At 43.0% G+C, this 15,866-nt stretch overlaps 2 protein-coding genes across 7 annotated transcripts in view; one reads left to right on the forward strand and one right to left on the reverse strand.

Moving 5' to 3' along the window:
* The window catches only part of TK2 (thymidine kinase 2), a 42,244-nt gene that overhangs the window by 26,208 nt on the left and 170 nt on the right, over window positions 1–15,866 (reverse strand). The window contains exons 1-2 of one of the 4 annotated variants that reach the window (XM_077132635.1): window positions 4,139–4,241; window positions 1,035–1,066 (exon numbers count right to left, since the gene is read on the reverse strand). Coding sequence is in view for 3 of the 4 variants with exons in the window: in XM_077132632.1 (XP_076988747.1) it covers window positions 1,035–1,066; window positions 1,913–2,030 (150 nt within the window). In the remaining variant the exon portion in view is untranslated. Of the gene's footprint in view, window positions 1–1,034; window positions 1,067–1,912; window positions 2,100–4,138; window positions 4,242–15,866 lie in introns of those variants that run through there. The other 3 variants (XM_077132632.1, XM_077132633.1, XM_077132634.1) reach the window with 3 other exon arrangements.
* On the forward strand, window positions 4,336–15,793 carry CKLF (chemokine like factor). 3 transcript variants are annotated; one of them, XM_077132637.1, is made up of 4 exons: window positions 4,336–4,573; window positions 7,614–7,772; window positions 12,097–12,192; window positions 15,614–15,793. In XM_077132637.1, exons 1-4 carry the CDS (start codon window positions 4,469–4,471, stop codon window positions 15,737–15,739), a joined length of 486 nt encoding a protein of 161 aa, XP_076988752.1. In that variant the 5' UTR covers window positions 4,336–4,468; the 3' UTR covers window positions 15,740–15,793. The 3 variants fall into 3 exon arrangements, with proteins under 3 accessions (XP_076988752.1, XP_076988753.1, XP_076988754.1); XM_077132638.1 differs by having other exon boundaries at window positions 7,656–7,772; XM_077132639.1 differs by lacking the exon at window positions 7,614–7,772.

Here is a 15,866-nt window from a genome sequence, read left to right on the forward strand (position 1 = left end):
TGAACCACTTCCTACTGGATACATCACTCCACTTCCTACCTACCTGTGCCTAGGAGTATGTCAGACCCCCCTTCCCAGAAACCACTGAGAACAGGCCTGACTCTCCTCAATGCTGGCACACTAATTAATAATACAACAGTACATCCATACCCATCCGGGTCTACTTAGCGTTCCCTTACCCTTCTGTGATGTCTACTGCCTTTCCCTGCCTCCATTCTATTTTCAACAAATGCCCGTAAATCTCAAGCATTTCAATCCCACTTCCCCATGTGACTTCACTCCTTGCCTGGCCTTCTCCATCACCCTGAGTTCCCCAGAAGCCCTGCAATCCCCTTCCACCCTCTGCAAATCCCAGCCACCATTTACCTGTCGCTCCCAGCCACAGGAGCTACCAACCTCCAGCTCCTGTAAGGAAACTGAGCCCGTGGACTGACAGTGCCCCCTACCCCAGCCAGCTAATGCCTCCAACATCCCTGCGGACATGTCCCACCTGACCTCCCGATCTTAACCGCACACCACCCACAGCCCACTCATTTGGCATCTCAAAGTCACTGTGCTGACTGATCCCACATCTAGGGACCCTCATGGATTCTTCCTGATCCTCCACCCACCTACCAGCCTAAGCCTGAGGCCCAGGGTGGGGATGGGGGTTGTCAGCAGTCCTTCCCTCTAATCCAAAGTGCTAACCCCCAACCCCAGGTAAAACCAACCTTCCCCACACAGGACAAGCATTTTTCAAATCCTTTTGTAATCATTCATCAAGCTTTACAGTCCAGATCTACTGAAGGATCTGAGTACACATATGCTCCTATCTGTGTAGACTCCCAAAAGACATCCAAGAAACATAACAGGTGGCCTCTGGGGAGGGAGTATGAAGCCCAGGGGTGGCAACAGACTTCCTTATCCCTGCAGATCCCCTTGTACTTCATTTTTTTCCCCCCACATGCACATATTCCTTCACTCCCCTCCTCCAAAAAAAAAAAAAGAAAAGAAATATTATCCTACATCAGAACATACATAAAAGAGGAACTTACCACTGATTTTTTCTCCTTTTCATTATCTTTATCTACAAAAGAAAGGAAATCAATTTTCGAACTTTGTTTTAAACAACCCTCTCTTCTTTACAATAACAGTAATTTTTATGCTTGCCCCCCTGGCCTAAAACTGTTTTCCAGTGACAGGTGGGGGCCTCCATGGATGGAGGAGGGCATAGACGCCCGTGTGCACCTGTGGGGGACACTGCCCACTGAGGCCTGGGGTCCTGCTGCCTGTCTGGCCCCAACAGTACTCAGCTTCTTTCACTTCGCATATCATACTTTCCATTTCCCACGTATATTACATTAATGATCCTCACAGATGCATGTCCACTCGTGGCACACGAGTACGAGCCGGCAGCGGACATGGGTTTCTGCCTCCAGGCCCAGGGCTGGCACAGCTGCCCAAACAGCCCACAGATGGCCTCTTGAACGCCACTTCTGAAGCGGGGGCAGGAGGGCGCCCGGACTCTAAGGCACCACCTCCCCCCTGCACCAGCAACAGCACGGGGCTGGTTAAATGCGGCTCCCAACCCCCATCTCCGCCGGACCGAAAGACCAGGAAGAGGGTCGGGGACTGGAATCTGGGCTGGGAGGTTCGCAGCACCCCCTGCCCGTGGGGAAGGGGATCCTTCTGCTCTTCAGAGGCCCTCTTACACCCCCTCTCTCCAGCCCACAACAAGGGATACGCTCCGGGATACGTTCCAGAGGCCGCCCCGCGCTCTGTGCGGAGGACGATTACGAAATCCCCGCGCCTGGGAGGAGGTGTCGGTTTCCCTCCAGCCGAGAGGCGGGATGTGGGAAGAAGGCCAGCGCCTGCAAAGGCGCTGGGCGGCGAATCCGGAACGCAAGCGAAGGGAAGCAGAGAAACGCGTTACCCGGAGGCCAGGCCCGGCGCTGCGTTCCCCGCGGCCCGGAGCTCCCAGGGTTCCGGGGCCCCGACCCCGCGCGTCGCAGCGCCCGGGCGACCCAGCCCCGCAGCGGCTGCAGCAGCATGCCCGGGCAGGCGGCTCCGGCGGCCCCGGCGGGCCCGGGGTTTCCTTCCTGCGCGAGTCGGAAGGACCGGCCTCTGCAGGTCTTAAAGAGACTCGGCCGCATTTCATCTGCTCACCGCTAGGGAAAGTAGTTCAAGTCATAGGGCTGCCCGTTTGCAGCCAGAAAATCTTCTAGTCCCTGGGACGCTAGCAGAAGGAATTCCCGACTTGATTAATTATTAGAAGTTACCTAATTGAGCGCCTAAACTATCCAGGCACCTCGCACACACTCACGGTGTCATTCAATTCATTCCCATTCTCTGAGAGAACACTAGGAGAATTAAGTAACTTGCTCAAAATGATATGAAGCATCCATTGAGAGGACACTAGGGGAATTAACTCAAAATGATAAGAAACGTTCATTAACTGATGGATCCGGAGTTCGAGCCCATTTGTTTCACTTTGCAATCCATGTGCTCTCCCCTGGATTTCAACATTTCCAGGGTCTGGACTCTAAACGTACATGGTCTCTCAGGAAGGTACAACCAATATGCCACCTGGACAGACAAATGTGGACTGGGGAGAAAGCCCGAAAACCCAATCCATAATCAGTAACAAATATTCAGCCTGGAGGTGTGGGGTAAACAAGCCCACTGTGTGTGGAGAGGATTCTCACCTCTCTCAAGAAAGCAAGATGTGAGGGGCCTTCTCTAGGGCAAAGAGAAGAAACTCATTTGCAAGAGAGTTCACTTAGTCTCTAGATTTATTACTGGAAAACTGCAACCCTATCTTACGCTTCCTGCATATCTGCCACAGACCTAGCACAGATTAATTGTGCCCTCCATAAGTAAAATTCAGGATTAAGTTCAACATTTTTGTGTCTTGGGATGAAGTTGTTGGAGGTTCCTGCTGATCAGACTTGAATGAAATGAAATGGACTGAAGCTAAGATGGGCAGGATCCAAAGAGGTCTAAATGGACTAGGCAATGACCAAATTATTCAAGACAGAAATTAAATCAGAGCTGACACATACTTCACATCCCTGAAAAAGAAGCGTCCCATGATGATGGATCTATGACTTCCCAGGAGCACTTATGAAAAACATGAATTAAACTGCAGTCTGCAAGAATCTGAAGAGCCTCAGGCAATTCTAAGAAAGAGTAAGTTATGTGTGAGAGTCATCCCCATAGAACCTCTTTTGCTGTTCAGATATGGCCTCTCTCTCTCTCTCTCTCTCTCAGCCAACTCTGCAAATAAATTCACTACCCTCCCCTCTATGTGGGACAAGACTTTCAGGGGTTTAAGTCTCCCTGGCAACATGGGCCATGACTCCCAGGGATGAGCCTGGCCCTGGCATAGTGGGATTGAGAAAGACTTCTTGACCAAAAGAGGGAAGAAAATTAAAGAAAAAATTTCAGTGGCTGAGAGATTTCAAATAGAGGCTAGAGGTCATTCTGGAGGTTATTCTTGTGCATTATATAGATACTGCATTTTAGTTTCTAATATATTAGAATAGCTAGAGGGAAATACCTGAAACTGTTGAACTATGGTCCAGTAGACTGGATTCGTGATGATGGTTGCATAACTATATAGCTTTATCTATTAAAGAAAGATGTTATTGTGAAAACCTTGTGACTGACACTCCCTTTATCCAGTGTATGGGCAAATGAGTAATAAAATAAGTATCCCTGTGCCAGCCCATGCAAAAAAAAAAAAAAAAAAAAGTAAAAAGAATAAGTACCAGTGGGAGACAGAAATAACTCTGCCTCCGAGTGTCCAAAAGATGAGCGGAATGTGGCAGGGAAGACTGGGGAGGACAAAGGCGCTGGGGCCCAATGGGCAGAACTAACTGGGTCACAAACCCAGACTGTGAGGCTCTGGAAGCAGGAATAGGGTCTGAACCCAGGCCATTAATTCAGGCTATATATATCCCACACCTACTATGTGCCAGACCCTGGGGACCATGCAGGGAGGGACAGAGACAAACAGGTCCCTGCTTATGAGGACAGAGTGACAGGATAGCCAAGGGAAATCCCCTCTGAGGCTGTGGCATTTGAAAAGCCCAAGTTTGGGGGAGGCAGCCATTCCTGCCCGGCCCCCGAGGGAGCGCGTCCTGACAGGAAAGCTCACCGGGTGAACTAAAGTCATCACTGCCAGCCAGGGCAAAGCGGCACTAACAGAAGGAAGTTGAAAGAAGCCCTCCTCCAGATACTCTGATCCGCGCGGAAGAAGGAAAAGCAAGAGCCGACAGCGGGCGGCTCGGGTGGGACGCATGCGCACAGGCGGGGACGGGCGGCGGCGACGTGCGCATGCGCGCGCGCCCGGGCGGGAAGCCTGGAGCTGCTGCGAGCTGCTGCGTGCGGATGACACGGCGGTTACAGACGCCGCGCGAGATCCCGCGGAGCAGTGACCGGAGGAGAAAGGCCGAGGGGGTGTGGTGCTGCTGGGCCTGTCGGCGAGATGCGTGCGGGGACCCAGCGTTCGAGCGTCTCCCAACGCCGGTCGAAGGATAAGTATCAACCCTTCTGCCTCACCGTGAAAGGCCACGTGAAGTTGCTGCGGCTGGTGAGGGCCAGGGCGGGGGTAGGGGGGGGAGCGGTACCCAAGCGTCCCCAAGGTGATGAGATCCGGCTGTCAGGTATGAAGTCCGATGTTCTGTTTTCTTTTGCAACTTTGTTTCTTTCAAGCCCTCCCCTGAGTCAAGGCATTTTGCTGTGCACTCTGGGGAAAGGAAAGAAATAAGGCCCCGTCCTCTTCCTCAGATGGTTTATGATTCACGCAAAAGTCAAAATCGGCAGATTTGCATGAATGACCTACACTTGGACCCCCCGATTGGGTACCCAGGTTATCAAGTGAGGGGGATGCATTCGCACCACTCAGAAACCACCGAGATTTAAAAGAAAGGAAGTAATGTGGGTTTCAGTGGACACTGTGGTTACTGGTAGCCAGAGGTTTGACGTGCCCGTGCTCAAGGCTGATACAGTCCAGAGGAAGGATAACGATGGAACTGACCATCCCAGGATCATTGCAGCCAGTTCGGAGCATGATCTCTAAAGAGGGTTGGAAAAAAATAAATCATCATTTGGAGGAAGGTGACCTGGTTAAAGAAAAGGAAGTTATCACTGGCCTTTGGGGAAAAGAAAAAATAAACTTTAAAGGATTGACATGTAGAGAAGGGGGTGGAAATAGTCAAAACTTACAAGGAAACAGATTTCCAACTTAATTGAGAATGATATTTATATTGGGAAATGTCCCAAAATTAAATGACCACTTGGGAAGGCAGTCCATTTCCAGATAGCAAAGGTACTCAAGCATAGATGAACACCTGAAGAAGATGTAAATGAGATTCAAATTTCAGGTGAATGGGTAAAACAAATTGCATATAAAAGTCTTCCCACCACAAGAGTATGTGATTAGGGACACATGAGCGGATAGCTATTTATGTGATACATAAAGTTGGAGACAAGGCAAAGTGAGATTTCTGTCCCAGGATGGGATAAAAAGAGGTGTCAGGAGACACCTAAGGAACCTTGGGTAGGATTTATAAGGGAGCCACCTGAGCAAAGGCAAGGAGGCAAAAAAAAAAAACAGGTCGGTTTATGCAGCAAACTATAAGCAGTTGAGTATTGCCTCATTTTGCTCAGTCAGTAAATATTTATTGAATGCCTGCCATTTGATAAACACTGCTTCAGACTCTTGGGAGAGGAGGTACCAGTGAACAAAACAAAGATCCCCGCCCTCTTGGAGTTTACATATTGTGTTGGGAGGTCAGGGAAAACAACCAAACATAATAAATAAATAATACAGTAATGTAGTATTCTGTAAGGTGGTAAGTGCTACTAAACAAGAAAAAAGTAAAGCCAGGTAAGAGAGTTTAAGAATAGGGAACTGAAGGGGATGGTTTCAGTTTGCAATATAAATAGATTGATCAGGTTAAGTCTCATCGGGATGATAGCAAAGACTTAAGGGAGACAAGGGAATTAGCTATGAAAATATCTGGAGGGAAAGTGTTTAAGGCAGAGCAGATTCCAGTGCAAAGGCCCAATACCAAGAAGTGCCTAAAGGGTACAAGAAAAAACAAGGATGCATGGAGTGAGTGAGGGGGACACAGTGGGAGATGGAGGTTTTGAGTAAATGAATATATTTCTGACATTCTTTTTAAGTACATCAGCTGTTAGATTGAGAATAGATTGGTGGAGAGGCAGAGAAAGATTGCTGCAGAAGCAAGGGTAAAATCAAGGAGACCAGTTAGAGTTATCACATTAATCTGGGTAAGAGAGGATGGTAGGTAGCAGGTAGGTTATAAGAAGCGGGCACATTTGGGATTATTTTGAAAGTAGTACCAACAAGATTTGCTGATGGACTAAATGTGGGGTGTGATCTGAAGAGAAGAGTCGAAGATGACTCCAACCTTTTTGGCCTAAGCACCTGGAAGTATGGAGTTTCCATCACTGAAATCAGAAAGGCTGTGGATGAAGCAAATGTGGGAGAATGATCAGAAGTTCAATTTTTGATGGTTTCAGTATCAAATTAGGGATGTCTAATAGACCTCCAGGAGGCAATATTGAATAGACTAGTCGCATTTACAAAACTAAATTTTGGGAAAGAGATAGGCTTGGGAAATAGAAATATTTAAAACCGCAAGACTGAATGAAATTGTCAGGAGTGTTGATAGAGCGGGGGAGAGACCCTGGAACACTTCGTCATTGAGAGGTTGGGAAGAAGAGGAGGAACCAGAAAAGATGACTAAGAGGGAGCAATTGGGGAGGTAGGAGAAACCAAGACTGAAGTCCTGGAAGCCAAATGCAGAAAGAATTGAACATTGGGATTAGAATGTAGCTAAACTGTAAGGCAACTCTGTTAAAGAAGTAAGCAGGGGCTGGATAACAAAGACCTTGAATATCATGGTGAGAGGTGGGCTCTATTTTAAAGACCATGAGGTGTCACTGAAGGATTTTAAATAGATGGAGAAATATATAAACAAATATGCATTTTATAAATTTTACCAAAGTAGCTATGTCACAGAGATTCAAGGAAAAATGCTGAAGAACAGTGGTTGTAGGGGTGAAGAGGAGAGAGTAGATTCCTAAATTAGGCATTAACTTAGCAGGACTTGATTGATTACTTGTGAGGGGAGTGAGTAGGAGGAGTAATCTTAGGTTTCTAACGTGGGTGATAAAATAGTGGTATTACCAACCGAGGTAGTGAATACAGAAGGAAGGGGCAAGGTGAGTTCAGTTTTGGACATAATGAATTTGAGGTTCCCATAGATTACCTAGATGGAGATTCTAAATGGCTATTTCTGTGTGAAGTTTGGAGGATAGGTTTGGGATACAGACCCAAGATTCACTGAATAGCTTATGGACAGAACCCAGAGGAATGCCAGCATTTTAAAGGTATGGGTAAAAAGAGAGAAGGGAGCCCATCAAATGAGAACTATTGCAGAAATGTAAGAACTAGAAAAGGTGACATGGGAGCCAAAAGAGAAGTAGAGGAGAATCGCCAATGGTAAATAAGTAAGTAGCCATGCCTTATATGAGTGCGTTTTACCACTTTAAATTATTTCCAGTAATAATTAAATAAATTATGTGTCTTTTTCTTCTAGGTGCTAACTGTGACGTCTTTGATCTTTTTTATCGTTGCACAGGCCCCTGAACCATATATAGTTGTTGCTGGATTTGAAGTCACCGTTATTTTCTTTTTCATAATTTTGTATTTATTCAGACTTGATCGATTAATGAAATGTTTATTTTGGCCTTTGCTTGTAAGTGTTCAGTTTCATAGTAAAATTTATCCACGTTTATCTACGATTGTGAGACATTTTGATAAACGCAGTTCTTTAGTTCTCTTAAGCCTTTAAGGTGATATCTAATAGGCTCAGGAAGGAAGAACTCTACCTGACTGCTAATGTGTTCTTTGTAGTATAGTTTTTGGGTTTTCAGGAAACCAGAGCAGTCGTAAAGCATAAATTCCCCTCTGAGCTCCATCTACCGGTAGGCATGGGCTGACTCTGCTATTAGGAGAATTCGCTTAAATACAGATCTTCTAAAGAAATTTAATTTTAGGACTGTGTTAATAAAAATTACAGTGCATTCTCAACCTTTAACTTCCTTTTTAAATGCATGTTGATATGGTCTCAAAATTGAGGGATAGAAATGGAGGCAGGTACACCAGTATCTATGCTTCCACATCCCTGATCACTAAATGGAAAACCAAGTTAATTTGGGGGCCGGGGGGTGCTGAATAAAGCACATTTTTTTACTTGAAAATGTCTGTAATCATTAATGCTAAATGCTTTTAACTTGTCATGTAGAAGGCTATTTAGTAGTGGATAGCCTTCAACCTCCCATACTCATAATAAAATCAAGAATAACTTCTCAGCAGTGCCCAGATGGTTCTGAAAACTGCTAAGAAAGGCAAGTTGAAGGTAGTGAAGGTGTGTGTGACCCTTCATCCTGGAGTATAAGCTTGTTCTAGGTAAGACTGAATGTCTTCACATCTCCTCCTTCAAGTTTCATCCCTAGCATCCTGTATCCTGCATCCATAGGTTCCTCCCTCTACCACACTTGTCCCATCCTCTTGGATTCCAAAGTACCAGCTATCCAAGCTGATAACTCCTATTAAGGAGGCACAGCTTTAGAGCTGTTTTCAAACCACATGCATGCCTCAAAGCGGTGTTTTCTGAAACCACCTTTGGAGGCTAATAAGGAACATTTCAGACTAACCACAAGCTGAGAAAACACCAAATGGGGAAAACTAGGAAATATAGAAGAATCTTCATGACTCCTACTCGATCTATACTTTGAAATTGGCCCTTCCTTGAGGGAGGTCTAGGAGAAGAGATTAAAAAGCTTTTCTCAGTAGGCTCCCAGAGTATTTGACATTATTTAGTGCAGAAAGGCTAAATTAAATTACTTCAAGGATTTCTTCAAGAAGATGATGAACAGCTAGTCCACATCCTCTCGATCTTGAATTTAAAAAAATAGTATAATTTTCCTTCACACTCTGCTTCTCCAGGTTAATAGAACTAACACATTTTAGCCTGTTTTTTGTCCAGATTGTAATAATTTGCTGGAGCTTCTTATATGCCTCAGTAATAAACTTGGAGCCCTTAGGTTTAACAGAATACCCCGAGAAAGGAAGTATCCTGTATGTAGTATACTGAAAAGAGTAATCTCCAAATCTCTGAAGATCAAACTTTTGCTGATATGTAATCTTTCAGAAATGGCACTATAAGGTTAAGTTATTACTCCATTATGAAACCCAAATTTCTCTCTGCTCCTAACCTAATGAAATCATTTGTTCAACAAATGTTGTATCTGCTAATCGCAGATTATATAATAGATTCTTTGATAATACAAATTTGCATCGGAGAAACTTTCTATGTAGTGCGGCAGCAAGATAGACAAGGGCGATTCAGTGTCATAGGTGCTCTGTTAGATCTATTATCCAGAATGCTGTGGGAGCACCCAGCTAAGGAAAGGGACCAAATCACAGTAGGCTTCCTGAAGAAAATGATACCTGAGGGCTGAGAAATGAGAAGTAGCAACAGAACAATATGGGAAGAAAAGGGCTTTCCCTATAGAGGGAGCAGTATGTGTAGGGGTGTGAGGGAAGAAAGCATGACCCTTGACCTGCAGGTAGTTCTGAATGGCTGTAAAGAAGGGAGGGGGCAAGAATGGAGGCTTGGGAGAGGCAGTTGATGTTCAGAGTGAGTAAGATTTTGTATGCTTTAGCCAAAGGCTGTTGGAAGCTTTGGGAGGTTTTTAAGTAGGAGAATGATGACACATTTTAGAAGATCACTGGTGCAGTGTCAATAATGGCTTGAAGAGAGGCAAAACTAGAGGTGGGGAAACCACTTAAATGTCTGTTCCCATAATCCAGGCATAAAAACAATGAAGGCCTGAACTAAGTTATAACTGTAGCTATAGAGGAGCACAGTATTAATAAAGTTGCACTAATAGTACTGGATAATTAGGAAGAATTAATAAGTATCTTGAGAGGATACTAAGGAAGTATAGGGGAAAGAATAGACTTAAGGAAGGATGTGGTGAGGGGGCATGTGATGAATTCCGTTCAGGAAATACTAGTTTTAATTGCTTATAGGATAGTCAGATGGAAATGTTCAGAACAGATATGAAGCTCAGCAGAGAGAGAAGCTTGCAACTTTGAGAGACATTATCTTGTGATGGTAATTGAGCTCCAGGTCTGGCCTAAATGGCTTGAGAGTGTAGAGAGAGCTGAAGATAAAATTTAAAAACACCAACATAGAGAGCAAGAATGAAGAGTGGCCATAGGCAGGAAAGGGCCCAAGGGAGATCAGTGTGAGAGGAGAGCATTTCAAGAAGGGATTGATGAATAATGTCACATGTAGAAAAAGAAGGATAAGCCCTGAAAAAACTGTTCACTGATTATATTAATAGAGATGCCCTGGTGACCTTTACCAGAGGGATTTGCCCAGAGTGGGCAGACAACAGGAAGGCTGTGGATAGTTGAAGACTGAACAGGAAAGGAGAGACACAGAGCCTAACTAGAGGAGCCACCACTGAGTTGAGGGAAATGGTCAGGGAGAAAGAAGGGTAATGAACAGAGTGAAGTCCCTACAGTGTGGCCAATGAGAATGAGCAAGAGCACAGCTGGAGAAGTTGACTTGGGCTCTCCTTTTACTATAGAGTGCAGGGTACAAAAAAGCCTGAAAATTCTAAGTGGTATGTAGATGGGGAAAAGGCAACTTGAAAGTACTTCTGTCTGATGGCCACTGTCTTTGCTGATAAAAGGAGTGCTTTGACAACTGCACTCAGATTTTCTATTTGAATGGTTGCCCCAAAGTTACTGACACTGACACAGTCTGTAGGTCAGGCCTTTTCTGACTTTTCTCTCAAGTGCCCAAATGGCCGAGACACAAAGTGAGTCTACCTGGGGCTTAGAGGTGGATATCTAGTTGCTAGATCAAAGTTCCTGTGAAATCTCCATTTTTGTCATTATGTTTACATTCTACTCTGTGGTATATATCAATGTTTGGTTTTTAGTATAAAAACTACATTTAAATGAGTATTAACAGTCATTGATGTTCTGAGGCAGATGTACCATTTTTTCCTGTGGTTCTCTGTATCCTTAGACTACCACTTCCATCCAAAGTCATTCATATACACTTGTCCGGATTGCTCACAAGAAACAGGGATGCCTATCTGGGATAGGGATGTTATCTGTTGCTTTGAAACAGAGAAAAGTACCCATCACAAAGAGTAGTCAATGTAGTCTCGGTATCTCCTGCAGATGAGGACTTTTTCTTCCTAAGTGTATCTCAACTTGTCCTGCACCATTAAACCTCTTCCTACTTTCTTTTAATCACATTTCTAAGTCACTAGAATTTGAAGCTTGATATTTCTGTATTAATAGTTTCTACCTACCTACAAACATGCATAAGCCATTCCAGAATGAAGACCTTTCTCACATTTGCACTCATTCAAAATGTAAATCGCACCTCTTAAAGCCACAGTTCAGAATGAAAATGCTATGGAAAATGAACAAGCTCTCATCAAAAATAACATAATTAGCCAGTCATTGCATTTGGGGAGGTGTTGCCCAACAGCTGAATGGGGATTTTTTTTTCCTGAAAATCACCACTTTTTTAAGTGTACTGCTTTAAGTTTTAGCAATTGCATTTTTTGTGCAAGAAGTTGTTTGATTTATATATAGACTACTACACATTTTCTTTTACTACTGAAAATGAGCATCCTGGCTTCCTAGTGTACCCATTCCACCTTAAACTTTCTAATACATAATCCACTTTCCTAACCAGATGAGTCCTCCCTCTAGCTACATTTATGTTAAGTCAAAAAAGAAATAAGCTTATTGAATAGATGATTGGCGTATTATAGGCAAAGAGAACCACTAGGTGTCACTGCAGACCAAAAATAATACAGGTGTCAAATTCCAAGGCAGTTGGGCTTCCTGAATGATAAATGAATGTGTTAAATGAAATGGAACTTTCAAAATAAATCCTAAGAGAGCTGGTTTTGTTTTGTTTCATATTGTTAGCAATGCTTGGTTCTCTCCATGTAAATCTGACTATTCTGTATTTTCAGGATGTTATCAACTCATTTGTAGCAGCAGTATTCATGATAATCATATCTGTCTTGGCAATTCTACCAGAAACTACAACCTTAACAGTCATTGGAGGGGTAAGTGGAAGCCTTTCTAGTTTCCCTCCCCCTGTTTGATCAGAATTCAAATTCATTTGAAAAATAGATACAGGACAGAAAACCATAAAGTCTTCTTCCTTGGGGCTCCTAGGCCAGTATACAATGGTTAGTGACTTAATGAATACTCTTTTTTTTTTTTTTGTAAATGTATGCCCTGATTAATTAGAAGGAATATGATTTCACACTAAAACTGGTGTTGGCCAAATAAAAAAAGTCTCTACATATTTCGTATGGGTTTGTAGGGCTCTGTTGTTCACCAGTTCACATCCCAAAAGCTGAGGAAGAATCATTAGCCCCCAAAAAATATATTGAAAGAGCATAAATACCCTTCAGACACAAGGATCTTGTGGATTCTATTTGTTTGTACCCTGCTTCTTTTTTTTTATTGATAGAACCAAACAACATGCAAACACAAACATTCTTAGCATATGAACATTCCATACTTGGTGTGCAATCAGTGGCTCACAATATCATCACATAATTGTATATTCATCACCATGATCATTTCTCAGAACATTTGGCATCACTCCAGAAAAGAAATAAAAAGAAAAAAGAAAAAACTCATACATACCATACCCCTTACCCTTCCCTCTCATTGCCCACTAGTATTTTCCTCTACCCGATTATTTTAACATTTGTTCCCCCATTACTTATTTATTTTTAATCCATATTTTTTATTCATCTGTCCATACCGTAGATAAAAGGAGCATCAGAACAAGGTTTTCACAGTCACACAGTCACTTTGTGAAAGCTATATCATTATACAATCGTCTTAAAGAAACATGGCTACTGGAATACAGTTCTACAGTTTCAGGCACTTCCCTCTAGTCTCTCTAATATACCTTAAACTAAAAAAGGGATATCTATATATGCATAAGAATAACCTCCAGGATAACCTCTCGACTCTATTTGAAATCTCTCAGCCACTCACACTTTATTTTGTCTCATTTCTCTCTTTCCCCTTTTGGTTGAGAAGGTTTTCTCAATCCCTTGATGCTGAGTCCCAGCTTATTCTAGGATTTCTGTCCCACGTTGCCATAGAGGTTTACACCTGTGGGAGTCATATCCCACATAGAGAGGGGACAGGCAGTGAGTTTGCTTGCCATGTTGGTTGAGAGATAGGCCACATCTGAGCAACAGAAGAGGTTCTCTGGGAGTGACTCTTAGGGCTAATTTTAAATAGGCTTAGCCTATCCTTTGCGGTGTACCCTTCTTCTAAAAAAGATTTAAGCCTGCTTAGAAAACACCCAAGTGGAATAAAAATGAAAATAATTCAAATGCATAAAAAGATCCTACCAAGTTATAAAAGTGTAAAGGAGAATAATCTTATCAGAAAATGTAGACTGAGAGAAGCTGATGTAGTAAGTTACAAATTTAGCTCTGAGAAACCTGTTGGCCAAGCCAAAGAAAAACATGATTGATGAGTTTCATAGCTCTCCCTTTTCAACACAAGGATGCATGCCACTTGTTAAGGTGAGACAGGCTGTTCCAAGATCTTTCTTGTTCAGATCTTTCTTCAAATGGCATATGATAGAAGATATCCTCATGATAAGGGAATGGTGATAGGAAGCCTTATAACTGAAGGATTCTTTTGAACCCTTCTGAAGGGAAGCAAATAAATTTAACCACACTCACTATGGAAGGCAGACCAAAATAGAGTCACATATTTAGTTGTAGTTCTGTCTAATAATCTGAGATTTCTTATAGGAGATTCAAACTAATTTGGCTTTTCCAGGTTCTGATCTGGAGAACCAAATTAAAAAGTTCTTAAACAAATCCTCCACTACTTCCTTGTCCTTTCATACTAAGTACCTCTTAGGAGAATTGGCCACTCTCAGACAACCACATATATCAGAATCCATGGTTTTTCTGTCTCCCTTATTAGGCTCTAAGCAACTTCATGAGGGTTTGGGATTATTCTAGAAACGAGATAGCAGCACTGTAACAGTGATCCTCTCAGTTGTCTTTAAACTTAATCTTATCCCTGTACCATGGAAAAAGAGGGACCAGGCATAGGATTTACTTTCATGTACTTATGTACTCATGCATTCATTTATCCATTCCTTAAGTGCACTCTTGCAGGTTCTGACATAAAGTACAGAGCTATGTGGTCTAATACGGTAGTCATAAGCTACATTGGCTACTAAGCACTGGAAATGTAGCTAGTCTGAATTGAGATGAGCTGTAAATATAAAATACACACTGGATCCAAAGATTTACTACCAAGAAAAAGAATGTAATATGTCTCATAAATAACTTTATTATATTAATGATATGTTTAGCTGATAATATTTTAGATATATTGGGTTAAATAAATATATTATTAAAGCTAATTTCAGGGTTTTATGACTTTTCAAGTTGTGGCTACTAGAAAATTTTATATTATGTGGCTTACATTGGGGACTCACACATTTTTTTGGATGGTACTGGGCTAGAATGTGTGTCCTAAATTTGCTAAGAGCCTAATGAAGAAGACAGAAGTGCAAACAGCTATGAATAAGCTGTTACCACCAGAGCACATACAAGAGGAAGCCATGACCTCTTTCTGGCAGAGAAATCATATTTATCCAGAAATAAAAGGGGAGAGAGGGAGAAGGGTTCCAAGCAGAGGAACCTGCAACGTGCGGAGCCCCAGTCATGAAAGGATTGATAGGAGGTAGCTAGTGTGGTCAGAACCTAGGAGGCTGTGACTTGAGATTCAGGATGGAAAGAAGGTATTGAATAGGGCCATGTTACAGGAACCTTGTCTGGAGCAAGAAGCCAGACTTCCTGGCTGCCAGAGGGAGCAGAACAAAGAGTCCTAAGAGTACCTAGAGACCCCACCCCCATCCAGTATGTTCCAGTTGTTCCCTTTACCTCAATTTCATTTTCCTAAAGCTCTGTTTAGTAGATGCATCCCAGCCTTTGAGGATTCATGCTGAATCATCTTCTTAGTCCTGTTCTCCAAAGTGTTTATCATAGTTAGTGACCCCCTAGTTTAGTCTTGAACCGGTGTTAATTTTGACTCTTTCCAGTATAGTTTGGCGATAGGGAAGCCAAACAGTTGAACATAGAAATGTTGACTGATAACTAAATCTCTTCATTAGGGGTTAAAACAATACATCCAGTTTACAGGAGCAAGTCAAAAAATAAGACAGACAAGTATTTCAGAGCCCACAGCCACCTCAGCATTATTTCTGCTCTCTTAAATTATCTTCTCCTTTTCTCTCTAGGCAGGTATTGGGACAACTTGGAAATGGGGAGAATAACATTATCTTTAAAGTCTCTTCCCATTTTAGGATTAAGTGGCAGAACAGGGAGCAGTCTCAGTAGCCTGGTAGGAGAGGAGCCCCATGAGCAGCCCATGAATGACGGAAATCGACACCAGGGTTGGGCAGTAATGCTGTATCTTTGTTTCCAGGTGTTTGGACTCCTAACAGCCATGTGTTGTATCGGGGATGCAGTCCTTATTTACCGGAAGCTTCTGCTTAATCCAGGTGGTCCTTATCAGAAAAAGCCGTCTCATGACGAAAAACAGTTTTTTTAATTTTATGTTCCTTTTTAATTGATGCTAAATATTAGAAATGTTTCTTAATTCTTCTACGTGTTTCCTGCAGTTTTTATTTTAATCCCCCGCATGGAAGCTGGAGGACGAGATTTGCGGGATGCCATTA

The sequence above is a fragment of the Tamandua tetradactyla genome, chromosome 16 (genome assembly GCF_023851605.1).
Source record: "Tamandua tetradactyla isolate mTamTet1 chromosome 16, mTamTet1.pri, whole genome shotgun sequence".
In the NCBI taxonomy this organism is placed as follows: domain Eukaryota; kingdom Metazoa; phylum Chordata; class Mammalia; order Pilosa; family Myrmecophagidae; genus Tamandua; species Tamandua tetradactyla.